This window comes from Dama dama, chromosome 14 (assembly GCF_033118175.1).
Source record: "Dama dama isolate Ldn47 chromosome 14, ASM3311817v1, whole genome shotgun sequence".
Taxonomy (NCBI): domain Eukaryota; kingdom Metazoa; phylum Chordata; class Mammalia; order Artiodactyla; family Cervidae; genus Dama; species Dama dama.
In genome coordinates this window covers 74,536,999-74,553,823 of record NC_083694.1, presented here as the reverse complement: position 1 = coordinate 74,553,823, position 16,825 = coordinate 74,536,999, and the positions used below count along the sequence as shown (strand labels likewise).

The 16,825-nt window shown below is 46.6% G+C and overlaps 1 protein-coding gene across 6 annotated transcripts in view; it reads right to left on the bottom strand.

Annotated features, from left to right (window-relative positions):
- Positions 1-16,825, bottom strand: part of NR5A2 (nuclear receptor subfamily 5 group A member 2) — a 125,901-nt gene that overhangs the window by 93,911 nt on the left and 15,165 nt on the right. For 5 of the 6 annotated variants that reach the window (XM_061161101.1, XM_061161096.1, XM_061161099.1 and 2 more), the window contains 3 exons: positions 15,979-16,097; positions 14,333-14,474; positions 11,435-12,081 (listed from right to left, as the gene is read on the bottom strand). In XM_061161101.1, the coding sequence (XP_061017084.1) occupies positions 11,435-12,081; positions 14,333-14,474; positions 15,979-16,097 (908 nt within the window). Of the gene's footprint in view, positions 1-11,434; positions 12,082-14,332; positions 14,475-15,899; positions 16,098-16,825 lie in introns of those variants that run through there. The other variant, XM_061161098.1, reaches the window with a different exon arrangement.

The window sequence follows — 16,825 nt, the reverse complement described above, 5'->3', positions numbered from 1 at the left end:
TAATGTGTTAACTAGCTAATACAGCAATTAACGCTAAGGGGCATTTCAAGCCCCGAGTTTTTAGCAACAGCCCTGTTCTTTCATTCCTTCTGTCAGATCTGTAATTGAAAGAATACCGTGAGAGAAGCCTTTCATCAGCTCCAAGAGTTACATTTCCCGCTTTGATAACCGTACAAGGAACTCTGAGGCACTTCAAGCTTCCAATTACATTTGATTAGCCAGTCAAAATCATCTAACAGCTTTCATCACCCAAAGGAGAACTTTTGAAGAATTCTGTTGCCCACACTTCTGCACAAACACTAATCTATATCATTATTTTACAAGGGGAAATGTAATATTTAGTAACTTTTTAAATTAGGCAATAAGCAAAAGCCTCTTATCGCGACTTTGGGATCAAAGAAGCGCAGTGGTGGTGCTGAGACGTGTGAGGTAAAGGATTTGCGGCGAGTTCAGAGGAGGCAAGATACTCTGGTCAAAATGGAACAACAGTTCTTAGACTCTGCTAACATTTCACAGAGCACGTCTGAAAACAGGGTATGCACGCAAAACTCTTGTGATATATACACAGATCTGCCCGGGAAAACCACGGGGAACCTGAAACCTGTGTGTACGTGGAATTGTTTCCTACCAAATGCATGTGAGTGTGCAACCACATCAACTGCATCAACCACATCAGGGACACTGCTTGAGAAGTCCCTGAAAACACCCTCCTGGGAATTTTCTGATGACCAGTTAGGAATTTAATATCGCTTAAAAGTGAAGACAGGGTGTTTTCAGCGCTGCCTCGACCCACCCCCCCGCCCCTCCCCATCTTGAGTGTATCCCTGCATCATAGACCTGATGTCTTCTGTGTTTCATCCTCCATAAAAATGTGTTTGTAATTTAAGGGAAATAATTGCCCTGCTCGCCCAGGTAAAGTATTCTGTAAACAGGCTATGTAGAAATGTCATCTCACAGGAGGTGGGCCCGCTGCACAGACTTTAAAAAGCGACTCTGTGAGCCACGGATGGATGGAAGGCCAGCTACCTCCACGCTCCCCAAATGAATGATGGCAGGGGTTACCCTCTGCCTCTGCAACCCTCGTCTTGTGCAACAGAAGACAGACTTTAGACCCGTTGCCCAATTAGTCCATCTGCCACATCAAGAGAAGGCCTTCTTACAGTGTCAGAAATCGGATCACCGTTGGTTGCAAAGTTAATCCTGAATGTTGTGTAATCCTGGGGACATTTCTAAATATCCAAGATACTGTGGAGCTCTTTTAGTCTTCACAGAGAAATGGAGCAGCAGGCCCTACAGTCCCGTGCCCTTCGGATGTGTACAATTTCTCTTGCAAGCGTTTGGCTGTTCCTTCCAAGGGTGCTGGATGTGAATAACCCAGGCTTGGTCCTGGGAGGTTGGAAACGTGGCGTTTGAAAATGATTTCCAGGGGAATTCCGTGGTGGTCCGGTGGTTAAGAATTGCTTCGCGACACAGGGCACATGGGTTTGATCCCTGGTCTAGAAACTAAAATCTCACATGGCTTGGAGCAATGAAGCCCTCGAACTGCAACTAGAGAATCTGCGCACTGCAATGAAGACCCCGCATGCCGCAGAGAAATTCCCACGTGCCGCAGCTAACAGCCCACGCAGCCAAGTAAACATTGTTTAAAAAGAAAGAGAAAGATTTCCAGGGAGGAAGTGAAAAGGCAGGGACACATGGGCAGCCCTTTGCAGACTGTGCAGAGGTGTTGCTTACACAGTGTAGGTGGGCATGACAGGGGTCCCCACACGCCCCGGTCAGTCTCCTATGCCCTGGCCCTGGAGGCTGACCTGCTTCTGCAACAGGAAACCCCACTGCATGGAGGCCCCTCGCCCGGAGACAAGGCCACCCAGACGTTCCACTGACAACCCACGAACGCTGCCCACTCCTGGGTTCACCGACCGGACCGTTTCTCCTGTCTTCTCCACCTGCCCTCAGACCTCCAGGGCTCAGTGGCCCTCCTGGCCCACCACGTCCCATCTGCAGGGAAATAGACACGCAGCCCCGGACAGGGCGGGCTCCCGGGACCCACAACGCCGCAGGTGCCTCTGGGGAGGCAAGGGACCCCGGGGGAAGGAGGAGAAGCCACATGAGTGAGCAAAGAGGAGGGGGGTCTGGGTAGTTAGAAAGGAGAGACGGAGGTGAAGGAAAGGGGAGAAAACCAAGAGAATGATACAGCAGGTCAGAGTGTCTGCAGAGACACTGGCCGGGGCCCCGTGCGCCGGGGGCCCGAGCTTCGCCTGGCGCGTGGCAAGGGCAGACCCACAGAGGAAGCGGGCGTTCAGCGTCAGGTGTTAAAGAAAGACCCAGGGCTGGCAGAGGGATGCTGCAGACCGCGCTGTGCTCGAGGGTGGGCGGCATTCTTGGGTTAGAGATGAATGTCTTTAACGTGAACAACAGCACTGACGCGCAATTTCCATGCAGCCATTCTGCAAATGGATGTGGAGCCCGCAGAGATCTGTATGATTGACTTCCCGAGCTGCAGGAGAATAAGTCAGAGCAAGTCATCCTTCACTTGCCCTGGAAAATAGAAGGACCTATTTTACCTCACAGGTTCAGAGGGCAAAGTCCCTCAGAAGTGTGTTAAGGAGAGTCACACACCAGTCATGTTTTCGGCGTTGTCACCCACTACCCAACGTGGTGTGACAGCGGACACCGTCGGCAGACTGGGTCCCGGGGCTCGGGGACAGAGGAGCAGACGTTCTGGACTTTCTGTAAGCTCTGTGAGCAGTCCGTGTGTCCTGCTGGGCAGACGTGTGCAGGCCTTGGACCGACCAAGGACCCAGGGGAGTCTCAGCAAACAGGTGTGTACCAGCTTCTAAGCAGACAGACTGACACGCTGGCATCTACTGGCCATGTGGTCGGAGCCAGAGCTGGGCACTCGGGGTGGGGTGGGGGTGGGTGAACCTGCCCGGTGTCCCCAGGTGGGGAGCACCACCCCCCTGCTGACCCTCCGGTTACATACACTTTTACAGATTAAGGTTTAGAAGCTCTGGAGTCTGCAACCAAAGGCAAAGTCCTCCTCTTCTCCGGTTCTATATTCCAGCCCTACAAGGTCACCTCCAATCAAAAAAAGAAAGAATTTACCTGTTCTTGGGCCATTTTAAGAAATGGCTCTCTGTAGCTGAAGAACAACACAGGTCCTTTAAGACCCATTGTAAAATGGTACTGAGATGGGCCTAGTTTACAAAAGACCGCCAGATGCATTTTTGCATTTTTGGTTTCAATGACATCATTAGTACTTAATAGCCACGTGACTTGGGGCAAATCGGGGAAAGTCTTTAGGTCTCGGAACCCCAGCTGCACACGGAGAGCCAACACGCTGGCTGCCCAGGAAGTCACGAGTATTAAATGGGATACAACACTGGTAACGCGACTGACGACTGTCTGACTCACAGTAACAACTCAGTGAGTGGGGCTGCTATTATCACCTGTTGTCCAGAGTATTTTCTGTTGACCCTGAGCTCTCCTTGAGCTCTGTCCTACTAATGTAGCTCCAAGCCCTGGGGGCAGGTCACCTACTGAGCTTCCCCCCCCATCTGTGTTTCTTCCTCCATCTCGCTCATTCCCGCTTCCCATTCCCCTCATTCCCACTTCCCATCCGCCTCCCCAAGCTGACTGAAGTGCCTCGCTTAATTTTGCCAGTGACAGATGATTTGACTGAAAAAAGTGTGGTGGTTTCAAAACCCAGTTAGCAAAAGTACAACGAGGTGAAACCTGGCACTGGTCAGAACGGCCGTCTTTAGAGAGTCTACGAACAAGAACGCTGGGAGAGCATGGAGAAAAGGGGGCCTCCCTACATCATCGTTGGTGGGATGTAAACTGGCACAGCCACTGTGGCGAACGGCACAGACGTTCCTTAAAACACTAAAAATAGCTACCTGCAGTCCCATTCCTGGACGTCTATTCAGACAAAACTGTAACTCAAAAAAACGCATGTACCCCTACGTTCACAGCAGTGCTATGTAAAACCTCCAAGACACAGAAACAACCCAGACGTCCATTCAGAGAAGAATGGATGAAGAAGGGACGGGACGTGCATACGATGGAGCACTAGTCAGCCGTGAAAAAGAATGAAACCAGGCCCTCTGCAGTGACATGGGCGGGCCCAGAGATGACCACACTGACTTAAGTGAAACAGACAGAGAGCACATGATCACACAGTGTGGAATCTAAAACACAACACGGAGGAACTTTTCTGTGAAACAAACTCACAGACACAGAGGACAGACTCTGGTTTCCAAGGTGCGGGGCTGGGGGAAGGATGGATTGAGAGCTTGGGATTCTCAGGGGCAAACTGTTATACACAGGGTGGACAAAAAAGGTCCCACTGTATATAGGACAGGGAACTGTATTCAATATCCCATGATAAATCAAAATAGAAAAGAACATGAGAAGCAATACATACATGTATAACTGAATCACTCTGCTCTTCAGCAGAAATGAACACAACAGTGTAAATCCATTATATGGGAATAAAGTAAAAAATTGTAAAATAAAAACCTAGTTAGCAAACTTGTATTAACCAGTTAACTCTGTGTCTCTCTGGATCCAGAAGGGATGGACGGACGTGTCCTCTGGAAGGACCACTTTACGTGATAACAAGGGTCCAGGGCTTTCCCCTGCTGGACAAGAGGGGACCGTGTCCCGCTCTCCCCCGCCAGCAGGGAAGGAGCGGCCCAGACAGGCGCCTGAGGAGAGGCACCCAGTCCTGCAGCAGGCAGAGTGAGCGGCCAACCAAAGGGGCCTCCGCCCTCCACCATCTGACCGTGAGCAGAGCCAGGGAGATGCCCATTTTCTCCCCACCCTCACTGTTCACTCCTGACGCCTGACAGCAGCCCAGCCAGTTAAACACAGCGTCCCTGGTGTGGCGGGCCTCTCCCATGCCCCCACCATCCCGGCAGGTAACACATAGGTTAACAGGAACAGGAAGCGCGTCGGGTATGTGAACAAGTAAACCAAGCATAAAGCCACACTCATCTCTCCCACCAAATTCCCTGGCTTGCACCCGACTGCACAGTAACTACTAGCGTATGGCCACACGGAAACCCTGAGTCTAAACCGAGTCTGCAGCCTGTAGATGTATCCTCACTGAATAAAGCAAATGTAATGCTTTTAAGGGTTTCCCTGGTGGCTCTGAGGTAAAGAATCCACCTGCAATGCAGGAGACACAAGTTTGAACCCTGGGTCGGGAAGATTCCCTGGAGGAGGAAATGGCGACCCACTCCAGTATTCTTGCCTGGAGAATCCCATGGACAGAGGAGCCTGGTGGGCTATAGTCCATAGGGTTGAAAAAAGGTCCAACCTGACTTAGCGACTTAACAACAATACCTTAAAAGGAACCGAGAGGGTGGAGCATCTAGCACTCCACAGTCGGGGGGGTCATTTCCGTCAAAGAACAACACCTCTACTTTAAACAGGTATTGATGGAGGAGAGCTGATTCACCTGGCAGACAGTGACCAAGAAGACTTTAACGGCTATGGGAAGATTCCTCAATCAGTAAGCGACATGGGTGTAGGAACACGCAAGCCTGGACAAGCACGGACAGCCAGAAGGCTCCACATCTCAGCACCAGCAACCAGCCCAGGGGCTCTGTGCCAGGAGGAGCCACAGACGCAGACGTCTGATGCCGAAGAGCCCCGAGTCACAGAGTCAAACCTGCAGATTCCAACCTTCCCTCCAAACTCAAAGGCAGCAGAAGACTTCCATGCCCACCCCCAGGGGAAGAAAAGCCAATTTTCTGGTTTCCTCATAAACCTACGGAAGGTCCATTTATTTCCTTCTGATCTCTTTTTGAGAAATAGGTTTCATGGTCAGAGATGTTTTCATTTACCTTCGAATAGAAATACTTCTCCCCTCTTTATGGGAAATCACATTAAATGCTGATCTTCTGCTTCCAGGAGGAACTACTTTGCATCCAAAGAAATGAAAACACAGGTAAATAAAGTGGCAGACTGTAATTCTGGGTACACGGTCCTGAAAGCTCAGGCAGAGGCAAAAGGGAGCAGTGAGTGTGTGCGTGCACTGGGCTGTGTCTGACTCTGTGACCCCGTGGACTGCAGCCCACCAGGCTCCTCTGTCCATGGGCATCTCGAGGCTAGAATGCTGGAGTGGGTTGCCATTTCTTTCTCCAGGAGATCTTCCCGACCCAGGGACTGAACTTGCATCTTCTGTGTTGCATCTCCTGCATTGATTGTCAGGCGGATTCTTTACCGCTGAGCCGCCTGGGAGGCATTAGAGAGAGCAGGAGCGCAGATACAGCAGGTAAACACACACACAGACAGAAGCGAAGGGCTGAGCAAGTCCACTAAAGAACACGGCTCCAAACGGGGGCAAATCCAGCAAACTGCAGACCTGTGTTGGTTGGGAGAAGAGAACTGAGACTTGGGAAAAGGGATCTAGGGTGTTAACGATAAATAAATTAAAACTCTGCTCAAAAAGCATCCTCACCAGAGCAGAGAAAAAAGGGCAGCTGGCTTTCGAGAAAGTGGCTGAATTCCTTTGGCACAAGCTCCCTGAGCCTCTGAGCCCTATTTTCCACAGAAACACTAGTTACGCGTTTCAGTCAGGATTAATTTAGACTTTTTTTATTCCTCCATGTACGAGACTCATTCACAGAAGGGAAGTTCTTCTCCATCCATTCCCAGAATCCTCTGAAGACATCTGGTCTCATTAGACGATCAAACAGATCTTGCAGATTCATTAGTTGTTCAACAAAGTGGGAATTACTTGCCCACTGCTCTTGCGTTTGTGAGACACTCAAGACACAGATGAGAGAAAAATGAGCGAAGGAAAAAGGGCACCGTCTTCTTGACTTGCGACGATAGCACTTTCTGCAATGCTGGGCAAGGGGGTCTGGAATTTGCTCTTGATTTCCAAAAACACAAGTTAAAGTCAAGAATACAGGCCACCGTCAGACAGGTGGAGCTTAAAGATTCGAAGCTATAGTGAACGTATGGCTTGACCCCAGAAATGCTGTCAGGCTGGGGTAATCCATGGCCATCTACCACTTGGTTACAGTCCTAACCTCCCTTCCTTGCCTGTTTTCACACACACAGAAAGGAGCCCAGGCTGATGTAGCCGGCAGCCAGCAGGACCCAGGACGTAACTTCCCTTACCCACTTCACAGCAGGGCAGAGCCCCACGTGGCCACCTGTCCTCCCGAGGGCGGTGGGCAGAGGGGGGGCACTCAGAGGGTCTGGTCCCTCCTCCAGGGCTCAGAAGTGCCGGCGGGAAGACACACTTCGTTCACTGAGGCCCCTGTGGCCTGCGAGAACTGTAGCAGCTTTCTAAAGTGACTCCCTCCCTCCCAGGGAGGGGTCTGGGCTCAGAGAAAATCCGTCTCGCTGATTATCAGTGATTTAGTAATTGGGTGGTAGTGATGGACTTCTGATAACCCGGAAGTCTGCTGTGGCTTCACTGGGAAAGGCGTGGATCTCTGGAGTCAAAGGTTACAGGGCTTGCGTGCCTGTGTGTGTGTATGTGTGTGCATGTGCATGTGTGTGTCATGTGCACGTGTGTGTGCATGCATATGCGTGGGTATGTCCTGGCGGGGTCGGGGGGCGAGGCTGTGGAGAAGCACAGCTTCTTGGAATCTGAATGGCCAGCCCCCAGTTCTTCCCTGCGGTAGACAGCTGTATAATCTCGGAGGCCACAGGCCCCCTGCCTCAGCTTCTCCACATGTAAACGGAGGGGCTAGAGTCTAAGGACCCCCACCATCTCGGCCCACTCGGGAAAGCCTGTGGTGTCTGGGCCACAAGGACCGCTGGGCGCACCGGTGCTGGCCGGACAGCTACCCCAGCTAATCCACCTTTCCCACGCCACAACTGTGGACGGAAATCAGAACTGCCCCTCATACAAGAAACAACACAGCTCCCTTAGATGCACTCTCTCTCTTCCCGGCCATCACCTAGCTCTGAAATTGCACGGTTTCTATATTGCATTTTTTCTTGTCTTTTTTGCTGTTCATGTGCTGTTTTTCAAGATTCACGTACAGGAGTTAAATTTTCCTCTTTCCCATTCCAATATTTTGAAATGGGAACAAGAATATCGTTTCTTTTTCTTTTTTTGGCACCATGTAACTAAACAACCCACCAGACTTCCTCTGGCCCTTTTGATCCCTTGGACAGTAAACAAGTGAAACCTGCATTCCCCTCTTCTCCACGCAGACAGTGTGACGTGTCCTGTGAGTGCGAGCAAGGGGTCATTTGCAAAACTGCCCGATTATCCTATTACGTCTCCTGGAGCAAACGTGTGTGCCTTTCCAGGTTGGGGTTGTGGAGGTATCAACAATCTGCTCTACAAGTATACCGCCTGAGTGGTAATTTACGGTGAAGCTAACAAAAGTGTAAAAGGGGCCGTCCATCTAAATCTTCCCAAACGCTATTTTAAAATCACAAGGTTTGCAGGAAGGTAGGCGGAGGACGGGGATGCAGGTCTCCAGGGGGCCCTGGAGGCGAGGCCGGAGGGGGGTCGGGGGGAGGCCTTGTGCAGGAGGTGTTCCTGGCGGGGGCAGGTCGACCACGCCTGGTGACTGGTCCACGACCCTGCCCAAGAGCAACCACTCCTGGACTGCTGGGCCTGCCTCCTTAGTGGGTCGGGAAATCAGCTCAGGGGGTGGTGACTGGGAATTAGTTTTTCTTTTTAAAGCATGAAATAAATTACACTAAAGCAAAATAGAATAGAAAATATCATCGTGCAAGGCATGGACAAAGGCATGTACTGTCTCGTGGAACTTTGGCTCAGCTGAGTGTGTGTGTGCGTGCGTGTGTTTGGTACACCAGGTTCCAATGCAGAATATATTTCTTACTGCGGGCCTTAGTTCAAAAGTTTGCAAGCCTCTGCCCTGGAGAAATACAGGGCAGCACACATTGTCTCCATGCTGGCTTCAAATGCCTTGGTCTGGTTTGCACAAAGTAGATTTATAAACAAAGGAAAAGGAATTCTTCCGAAACAAATGGTCACCTCTCAATTCTGTATTTAAACAATCCCTAAGTTTTTCTGGAATTCTAACTTTTATTCCTCTGAAAAATACTTCAAGGGCAATACCTCTTGCAAACATGTAAGTCCAAGGCCAACAGCGAGGAGAGTCTAGTTGTCCTCTCCTGGGGTCACCCCTACCTTCTACAGGAGCGAGCCCAGCATCTCATCTGCTCCCTTCTCTTCTTCAAAGCATTTTCTCACAGAAGACTGATAAATGCCTTAAACAACAGTATAAATGACTCACAATGCTTTAATATGTCCCATTCTCCAAAATGTTCATATTTTAACCAAATATGAAATCTCATGCCCTAGAAAAGAATCTCATACAATTTAACAACAAGGAAAGGAAAAGAGAAATTTGGAGAGCATGCTTTCCTAGCACTCTTAAAGTCCCACCTGGGGTTCTCTATATTCACTTCACAACTTTCTCTTTTTTCATGTAAGTTATAACACATGATTTCTTTCCTCATGATTTTGTGAAACAAACTTCAGTTGTTTTTTTTTTTAAGTAGATATTTATGAAATTGTCTTTAACAGCAAATATTTTGTCTTATTCAACCTTGTATCCATCTTACACCCAATGTACTGCCTGGCAAGTTTGAGGTCCTCAACTGGAAGTAATTAATTACTATTATACAGTTCTACTTCTCTATCATGCACATGGTAATTCTGCTTTCCAACATCAAACTAAAAAGAGTACAAGTGCATTTTTTTCCCCTGAATATAAGAGTATTAAGTGAAGCCTCCACATATATGCCATAAAACAGAACAATTTTAAAATAGCTCTGGTTGACTGCATATATAATATATGCTGGGTTCCCAGGACTAGATGCTTTGCCCATACAGCCTCGTTTATTCCTTGAAATATCTCAATAGATGTATTGTTACTCCCTACATACCTCTACCTCCCCCACAACACCACACCTATAATTTCACAGACTAGAAAACTAAAGCTCAGAGATTGACAACCTGCCCAACAAAGACAGTTACTAAGCAGCAAGGATCTAAGGCCAGCTGGGTCCCTCCGCGAAGGCGAGGCTTCCGTCTGTCTGCATTTCCTAACCTGTCAGCTGCATCTGGAACGATCACTTTTGTTTTCCTTTTCCAAGCCCTTACCTGTTCTCTTAAGGGACAAAGTTGCGAACCCAAGGTCACCACCAGGAAAGTGTCGCTTGTTTCTGATGATAAGCACCTGATGACCCCAGGGGGGTTCCACGCCAGAGGGTCTGGTCTGGCAGCCAGCAGGGCACCTTGCTCACTCCCAGTGTGAACCCCAGCATCGGCCCTCTGCACACGCGGGACAGACGCCCCGGGAGCAGGGCTGGACCTGACGGCAGGCGGATGGCAGCCCAGTGGCTTGCCTGGTCCATGCAGATAACTTCTCTGTTTCAGACCACGGTGCCCAGAGAAGGCGGCCACGGAAAGCCGTGTTTCCACGCTCCAGCCCATCCACACGCACACAACTTTTAGACAGAACCTTTAAATGAAAAGTCTGCTTTGTACTGTCCTCCTTGCAGAGATTTTTAAACCTCCTCCCAAAGGCTGAAGCCGCGACGGTAACAAAGAAATTGATTTTGTATCAGATAGACTAAAAATCAAGCCCAGAATTCAGTTCTGTCTTTAACACAGCGAATGAAACCACTGACCACCAAACACTGCTATTGGTAGTCCTGCAGTTATTCTCCGACCCCAAACTTCATTACAACTTTCCCATATTAATTCAGTCTTCAGTTTCAGGAAATAAAATAATTATGTAGTTAAACAGAGGTCCTTGTACAAACAAGGACTGTGTTTACAATGTACCAATCCATTAAAATCAACGACAGACACAGATTATGAGAACCAAAGCCCAGCCAAGCAGAGTAGCACTCACACGGGGCCCATTCCCCAGCCAAAGGCAGTAAACATCCTGTTGGAATCTGCTGCGAAAACAGAAGATTTACCAACCTCATGTCAAGGTAAACAGGTAGTAAATACCTACTTGATAACTCTTAACCAGCGGTACCATTTGCATTCTTTAGCGTCTAAACACAACGAAACGTTGGCATTTTTTCCTTCTAAATTGGCACCATTATAATCGAGCTCCTTTCTTGGTAGTTTTTCAACAGTTGACTATGTTGTTTCACGTTGGCGTCAATGTTTCAGCCATAAACCAAGGTAGGGGGAATGAGGTAATAATAAGGGAAAGGGAACAGCATTTTTCCTGTTCAGAAACAAAAACCCAACTAAGTTCACCGTGACACTGAATGCCACACGCCTAAACGAAGAGCTGCAGAAAACACAGGCCCACAGAGGGAAGCCGCGCAGACCTGAAGCCAAGGTCTGAGACCCCGCGCTCCAAGGCCGGACGCACGGCGCGTGCGCGCGCCCCGCCCCGCGGCGGGAGGCGCCCCGCCCCGCGGAGGGGGGCGCCCCGCCCCGCGGCGGACGTACCTTGAGCTCCCGGAAGAAGACGCTGCTGCGCGCCCACTCCACGATGGAGAAGAGCGTCTGGTCCGCCATCTTGCACATGAGCCCGAACGTGCTGAGCCGCTCGTGCTTGCCGCGGCCGGCCTGCTCCTGCTGCAAGTAGGCCGTGATCTTGGCCTGCACCTGGGGCTCGTCCGGCTCACACTTGAGCAGTTCCAGGATGAGGTGGGGGATGCTGGCCGGGGAGCTGGTCTGGTAGCTGTCCACGTAGGAGTAGCCCATGATGGACTCCGGCGAGCTGGTGTAGGGGTCGGGGTACTCGGACTTGATGGCGCGGCTGGGGAAGGGGCTGTAGGTCTGGTACCCGGGCAGGCTGCCGTGAGGGGGCATGGTCATGCTGATGGGGGAGGTCACGAAGGGGCTGCGGTCGTAGTCTGTAGGAGGCAAGGCAGCGTGGTTCAGAGGTAGGCCTTTGGAGGCGGAATGGATGTTCTGAATCGCAGAGGAGATGCTCAGCTCGGGGGGCATGGCTTGGATCACCTGAGACATGGCTTCCAGCTTCAGTCCGTTGGCTCGGATGAGGGCTTTTTTCTGCTGCTTCAGGGCCCTGTCCCTCTTGTACATGGGCCCGAACTTATTCCTTCCTCCACGCATTCGGTCCGCCCTTACCGCTGTTGGTGTGGGCATGAAAAAAAAAAAAGGAAGTAAGGGTATAAATAAGATGTAAATCATGAGCACTGTCCAGATCTCCGGATAATTAGAAAGGCTCAAGATGGACAGAAGTGGTCTCTGTGAGGTTATTTTCACCACAATAGCTCTCAGAGATTCCCCAAAAAAGCCATGTCCTCTTTATTTATGAATTCTTTCCTCCAAGTGTGTTTGTCATCAAAAAAATATTTTTTTTGGTGGGGACACATTATTAACCCTTCGGTGGACAGAAGAGACTCCTCGTCTTTGCTGCCCACGGGGGATGCCCCATGTTGCTAAGAAGGAGGATCAGATTCTGTCCTGCCAGCGAGGCTGGGCTTCTCTGTATGGAAACGCAAACTGCTCAAAGGGCGAGCACACACATCCCCCGCCCCCCACCCAAAAATCAAAGGGGCCATGACTGGATCAAATTGTGACTATTTCTCCTGAGAACATCCTCTTCTCTCAAAGTCTTTTTGGCTAATTTGCTGCAAAATTGCTAGGTGCATGCTCTTCTTGGAAAATCATCCTCACCCAGACTCGATGGGTACACACCAGGTAGCCACGGGTTATTGTTTTTCATTTAAGCAAAACTGGACCTAACTAAAGCAGATTCATTTCAGAAGCTGTCAAAACGGTCCACCATCACAATACTGGGTGATGTCCAGGGCCACGTCTAGCAATATCCTTAGTGGGTCTCTGCTAGCTCATAGTGACCACTGGCAATTAGACCAGACACAGCGACCTCTGACAGCTTGTGACATGGTGAAATTGCTGGAGGTTAAGTTCTGGAGCTTTTTATCTTAGGATTAGTACAGCATTAAAAATTTATTGTGAATGCTAGGCGCCCAGAATACCACACAAGATAATAAAGAGTTTTTCATCTGGATGATCATTTATTGAATATTCGATTGTTTCATCTCACTGTGAACAAAGTATGAGCGTGTACCGCAAAAGACCTCCTGTTAAGAAAGCACACGTTTTAAGGTAAAGAAATGCAACCTTTTCCTTTTGTTTAAAAAGAAAAAAAAGGAATCAATGACATCCTATGCCATCACAACATTTAATTTTTAACATTTAATCTTCTGAGTCTCATACTATCGTAAGCATCTACCACACTGTTTTGCTGTTTGGAAAATAATAAAGTGACTGGTAATGAAGAAATTGACAAGAAGCAGTTACATCCTTTCTCAATCTCATCACAGTCCCCGGATAACCCACGAGGCTACTTCTATTGGGAAGGAATCTATTCACAATTTCTGCAGAGTATTTGAAATTTTTTGAGTATTTCCATCAAGTCTGAGTGCCACGCAACAGAAAAGCCCCAAAGACAACTAGTCTGTGCCTCACTGACCACATGGAATGGGCCCCCGCATCCGGCACATCTCCGGGGTCTGTATCCCTTCTTATTACTTTATTTACAGTATATGCGATCTGTGGCAAGTCAGTAGGTCAGAGACCGGAAAACAGCAACGCACCGTAACAGTCCATGAAGCACAGGTTATCTACAGCAGTCACATGTCAACCTTACCTCCTCCAATCTGTACACCATAAGCGCAGATCCTACTTTCTCAACATAAAGCTTAACGTGGCTTTGGGGGAACCACTCTTGTTCTCGTCAAACCACTGCTACCGACATGACAGTTCATTAGTTTTCATGTTTCCTGATTCTCAAAATTTTTAAAATTTTGCAGGCTCAGTCATGGTCTTAAAAAAAAGGTGCTCTCCCACACAACCCAAAATGCTACTATCCAGGAGAAAAGTCTCTTTATATAAATTAAAGGTTTTAACTCTTATTCAGGAATCATGAAACTAATAGTAACAATTACATGTGTACCTATTTAAAAAGATTAAAATCAAACTTTCTTACTAGGGCATCCTGATTTGAAACCTTTAAAAGGACTTTAAAAAACATTTTGGCGAATTATTTTTACTTGTTCTCAGCTGAATCACATTGGTCTTGCTTTCATCTACCCTATGAAATGCATCTGCTTCTCAAACTAAAAAGTAAGGTGAACAGGCGAAAGGCCAACGTTAAAAGTTTTTTTCCTACTAGATTTCACCAGTCTTTAAATGAGACTCAGACTACACTGCTGACAAAACATAAAAAGATATTGTTGTCAATAGTGTTAAAAGACTAGGAAAATACTGTTCCCATGTTATAAGTACAATGTTGTTTTAAATCCTATGTCCTTGGAGAATTTGAACAGGCAGCAGTTTTTAGAAAAAACTTACCTTCTAGCTTCATTCCAACACTTAGACATTTTTGAAATCGACAGTAAGGACAACGCTTTCTCTGCGTTTTATCAATTTGGCAGTTCTGGTTTTCTATACACGTGTACCTTTTATTATTTTGGACTGTTCGCTTAAAAAAGCCCTATAAGAGAAAACAGTAAGACATATTATAAAGCTAACACCCGTCTTTTCTATTGTTTCATTTTAAGGAAATCACCAGTAAATCTTTTCATTGCACCGTTTGAGTCCTTATGTGGTTCTGTGGCTTGTTTCACGTTTTAACAAGATCAACCCTTCAAAACCAGGCTACGGTAGAGATTTTCCTGACATCAGAGTTATACTTCACAAGAATCACATCAAATCTTGGAGAGCTTTGTCTACACACCGTTTTATCTCAACATTCAGGGGAAAATACATGCTATATTGACCAGTAATTTTTTTTTTTTCTTATTAACCTTCATGTTCCAGACAAGGCACTTTTAGAGAGATGAATTATTTTTAAGTAGTCTGATATAATTTTGGTGGCAAACTACAGTAAAATACCAATGGAAAAAATGAAAAAAAACACTTCAGACCTTTTATAAACGTCAGCCCTAAAGAGTTAAAAGCAAAAGCATTTAAAGAATAAAATGGAAAAATGTAGAAAATGTTTATAATTCCATTGGAACACACTCAAGTTGGGGAACTGCAAAGAAAAAGGTGAAACTTATAAGGGAAAAAAGCATGTAGAGCAGAGAACTGGGTTTTAGCAGAGTGTATGCCTTCCCTATATTTCACCCAAAAGAACTAATCAGAAATAAAATCTGTAGCTTTATAACACAGTAACTGCTTGGATGGTATATTCTTTGTTTGCCCTACTGACCACAAAGTGAAACCATCTTACTTTGTTATAAAAAAAAAAGAGAGATTTTCTTGGCAGTGGTTTAGTAATTGTACTGAGTTTTCTACTTTTAAAAATGTTGAAAACTAAGGAGTATTAAATTTACTGAGAATATGTGAAAAAAGTCTGAGATAAATCCTTACTGTATAGTTGATGTTATTAGTAATAATACAGTACATCTCACATATTAAAAACTCTTGCATTTAAGTAAGTCACCATATACTTAAAACTACTCATATTATAAACTTAAGATCTTATTCTTTCTGATATAAATTTCAAAAGTCTTAAAAATTATTTTTGGAATAAATCAGGATGAAATCATGCAGTTGGGAATTTAGACTTTTATATCTGTGGATAAAAAATGTTGGGATGTGTAGCACAGAATACTCTGAAGTTAAAATGTATTTGGGAAATACTTTTTCATGTTGGCTCTCAAGAACAACGATGCTTTAAATATATATAAGTCAAGCAAAATCAATATTCTGGACTGTTAGAAATAGAAGTCTTTCTACAGCTACATCACTTTCCTACAATAAACTATTTTAAAGTCATGATACTGGCAAAGTTTTCTAAACAGCATAAATTTCTTTGCTTTGGGGATTAAATCAGACACATATTTCTAAGAATCATCTCACTAAGACTCACTCTTTCCCTCTCTCATTTTTGAGTCCAAAAAAGACAGCCTACGTTTAGCTTGAAGAAGTAGTCCAATGGTTTATTTTGGTTTTGAACATTATATTTCTCAGGTAGCAACGTAGAAGCAAACCTTGCAGCTTTCACAGGTGAGGAGCCCATAATGGTACCCAGACACTTTATCTCCACACACGGGACAGAGCTCTTCAAGATCTTCATCATAGGAGTAATTCACCATTTTAAACTGAGACACTGAAACAAGAAGAGAAATGCACACATCCAATTAATTTACTAGGTAGGTTTCAATCCTGCAATAGGAAGCCTTTTGGTGACTGGAGGGCAAACATCACCAGGTAAAACAGAAAATAAAAATGTCTTAAGGTGCACTGCAGAGAGTTATTTTTACAGTCGAAGTAAAACCTCTTTGGACATAAATGAGTAAGCACTTTACATTATTTTAATTTAAAAATAATTCTAAATTCTTTTGTTAAACATTCTTAAGCTGACTGTTGAACACAAGTCTCTTAACTCTGCAAAGCAAGAGATCCAGAAAAGAAACACGAACTGCATAAAGAACTTAGAATTCCTTTTAAATCGCCTTGCTGGCAAGTTACAAAACGTCACCTTTTCCTAAGGAAGAGAAAGCAGTACACAGCGTCATCCTCGCACTGGAACGGGGTTTGCTCAAAGTTCACCGAGCCTTAATGGTGTCTGGGTGAAAGCAACGCCAAACCTCCACCGAGAACTGGAAGCCCCGGACACTGTCAGCAGCCCTATTCCAGCCACAGCCCGAGGCTCCCAGCGTTCAGAGCTGTTATATTAATCCTAACACCCAGTTACGTACTAGTTGGGCTTTGATCTCTGCACTTTTGAAAATCTACTGTAAAAATTACTAGAAGAAAAAAAAAAAAAAAAGAGGGAGCACGGACGGAAAGGGAAAGAAAAAAAAAAGGAAAAGAAGGAAAGCAAAAGATACACAC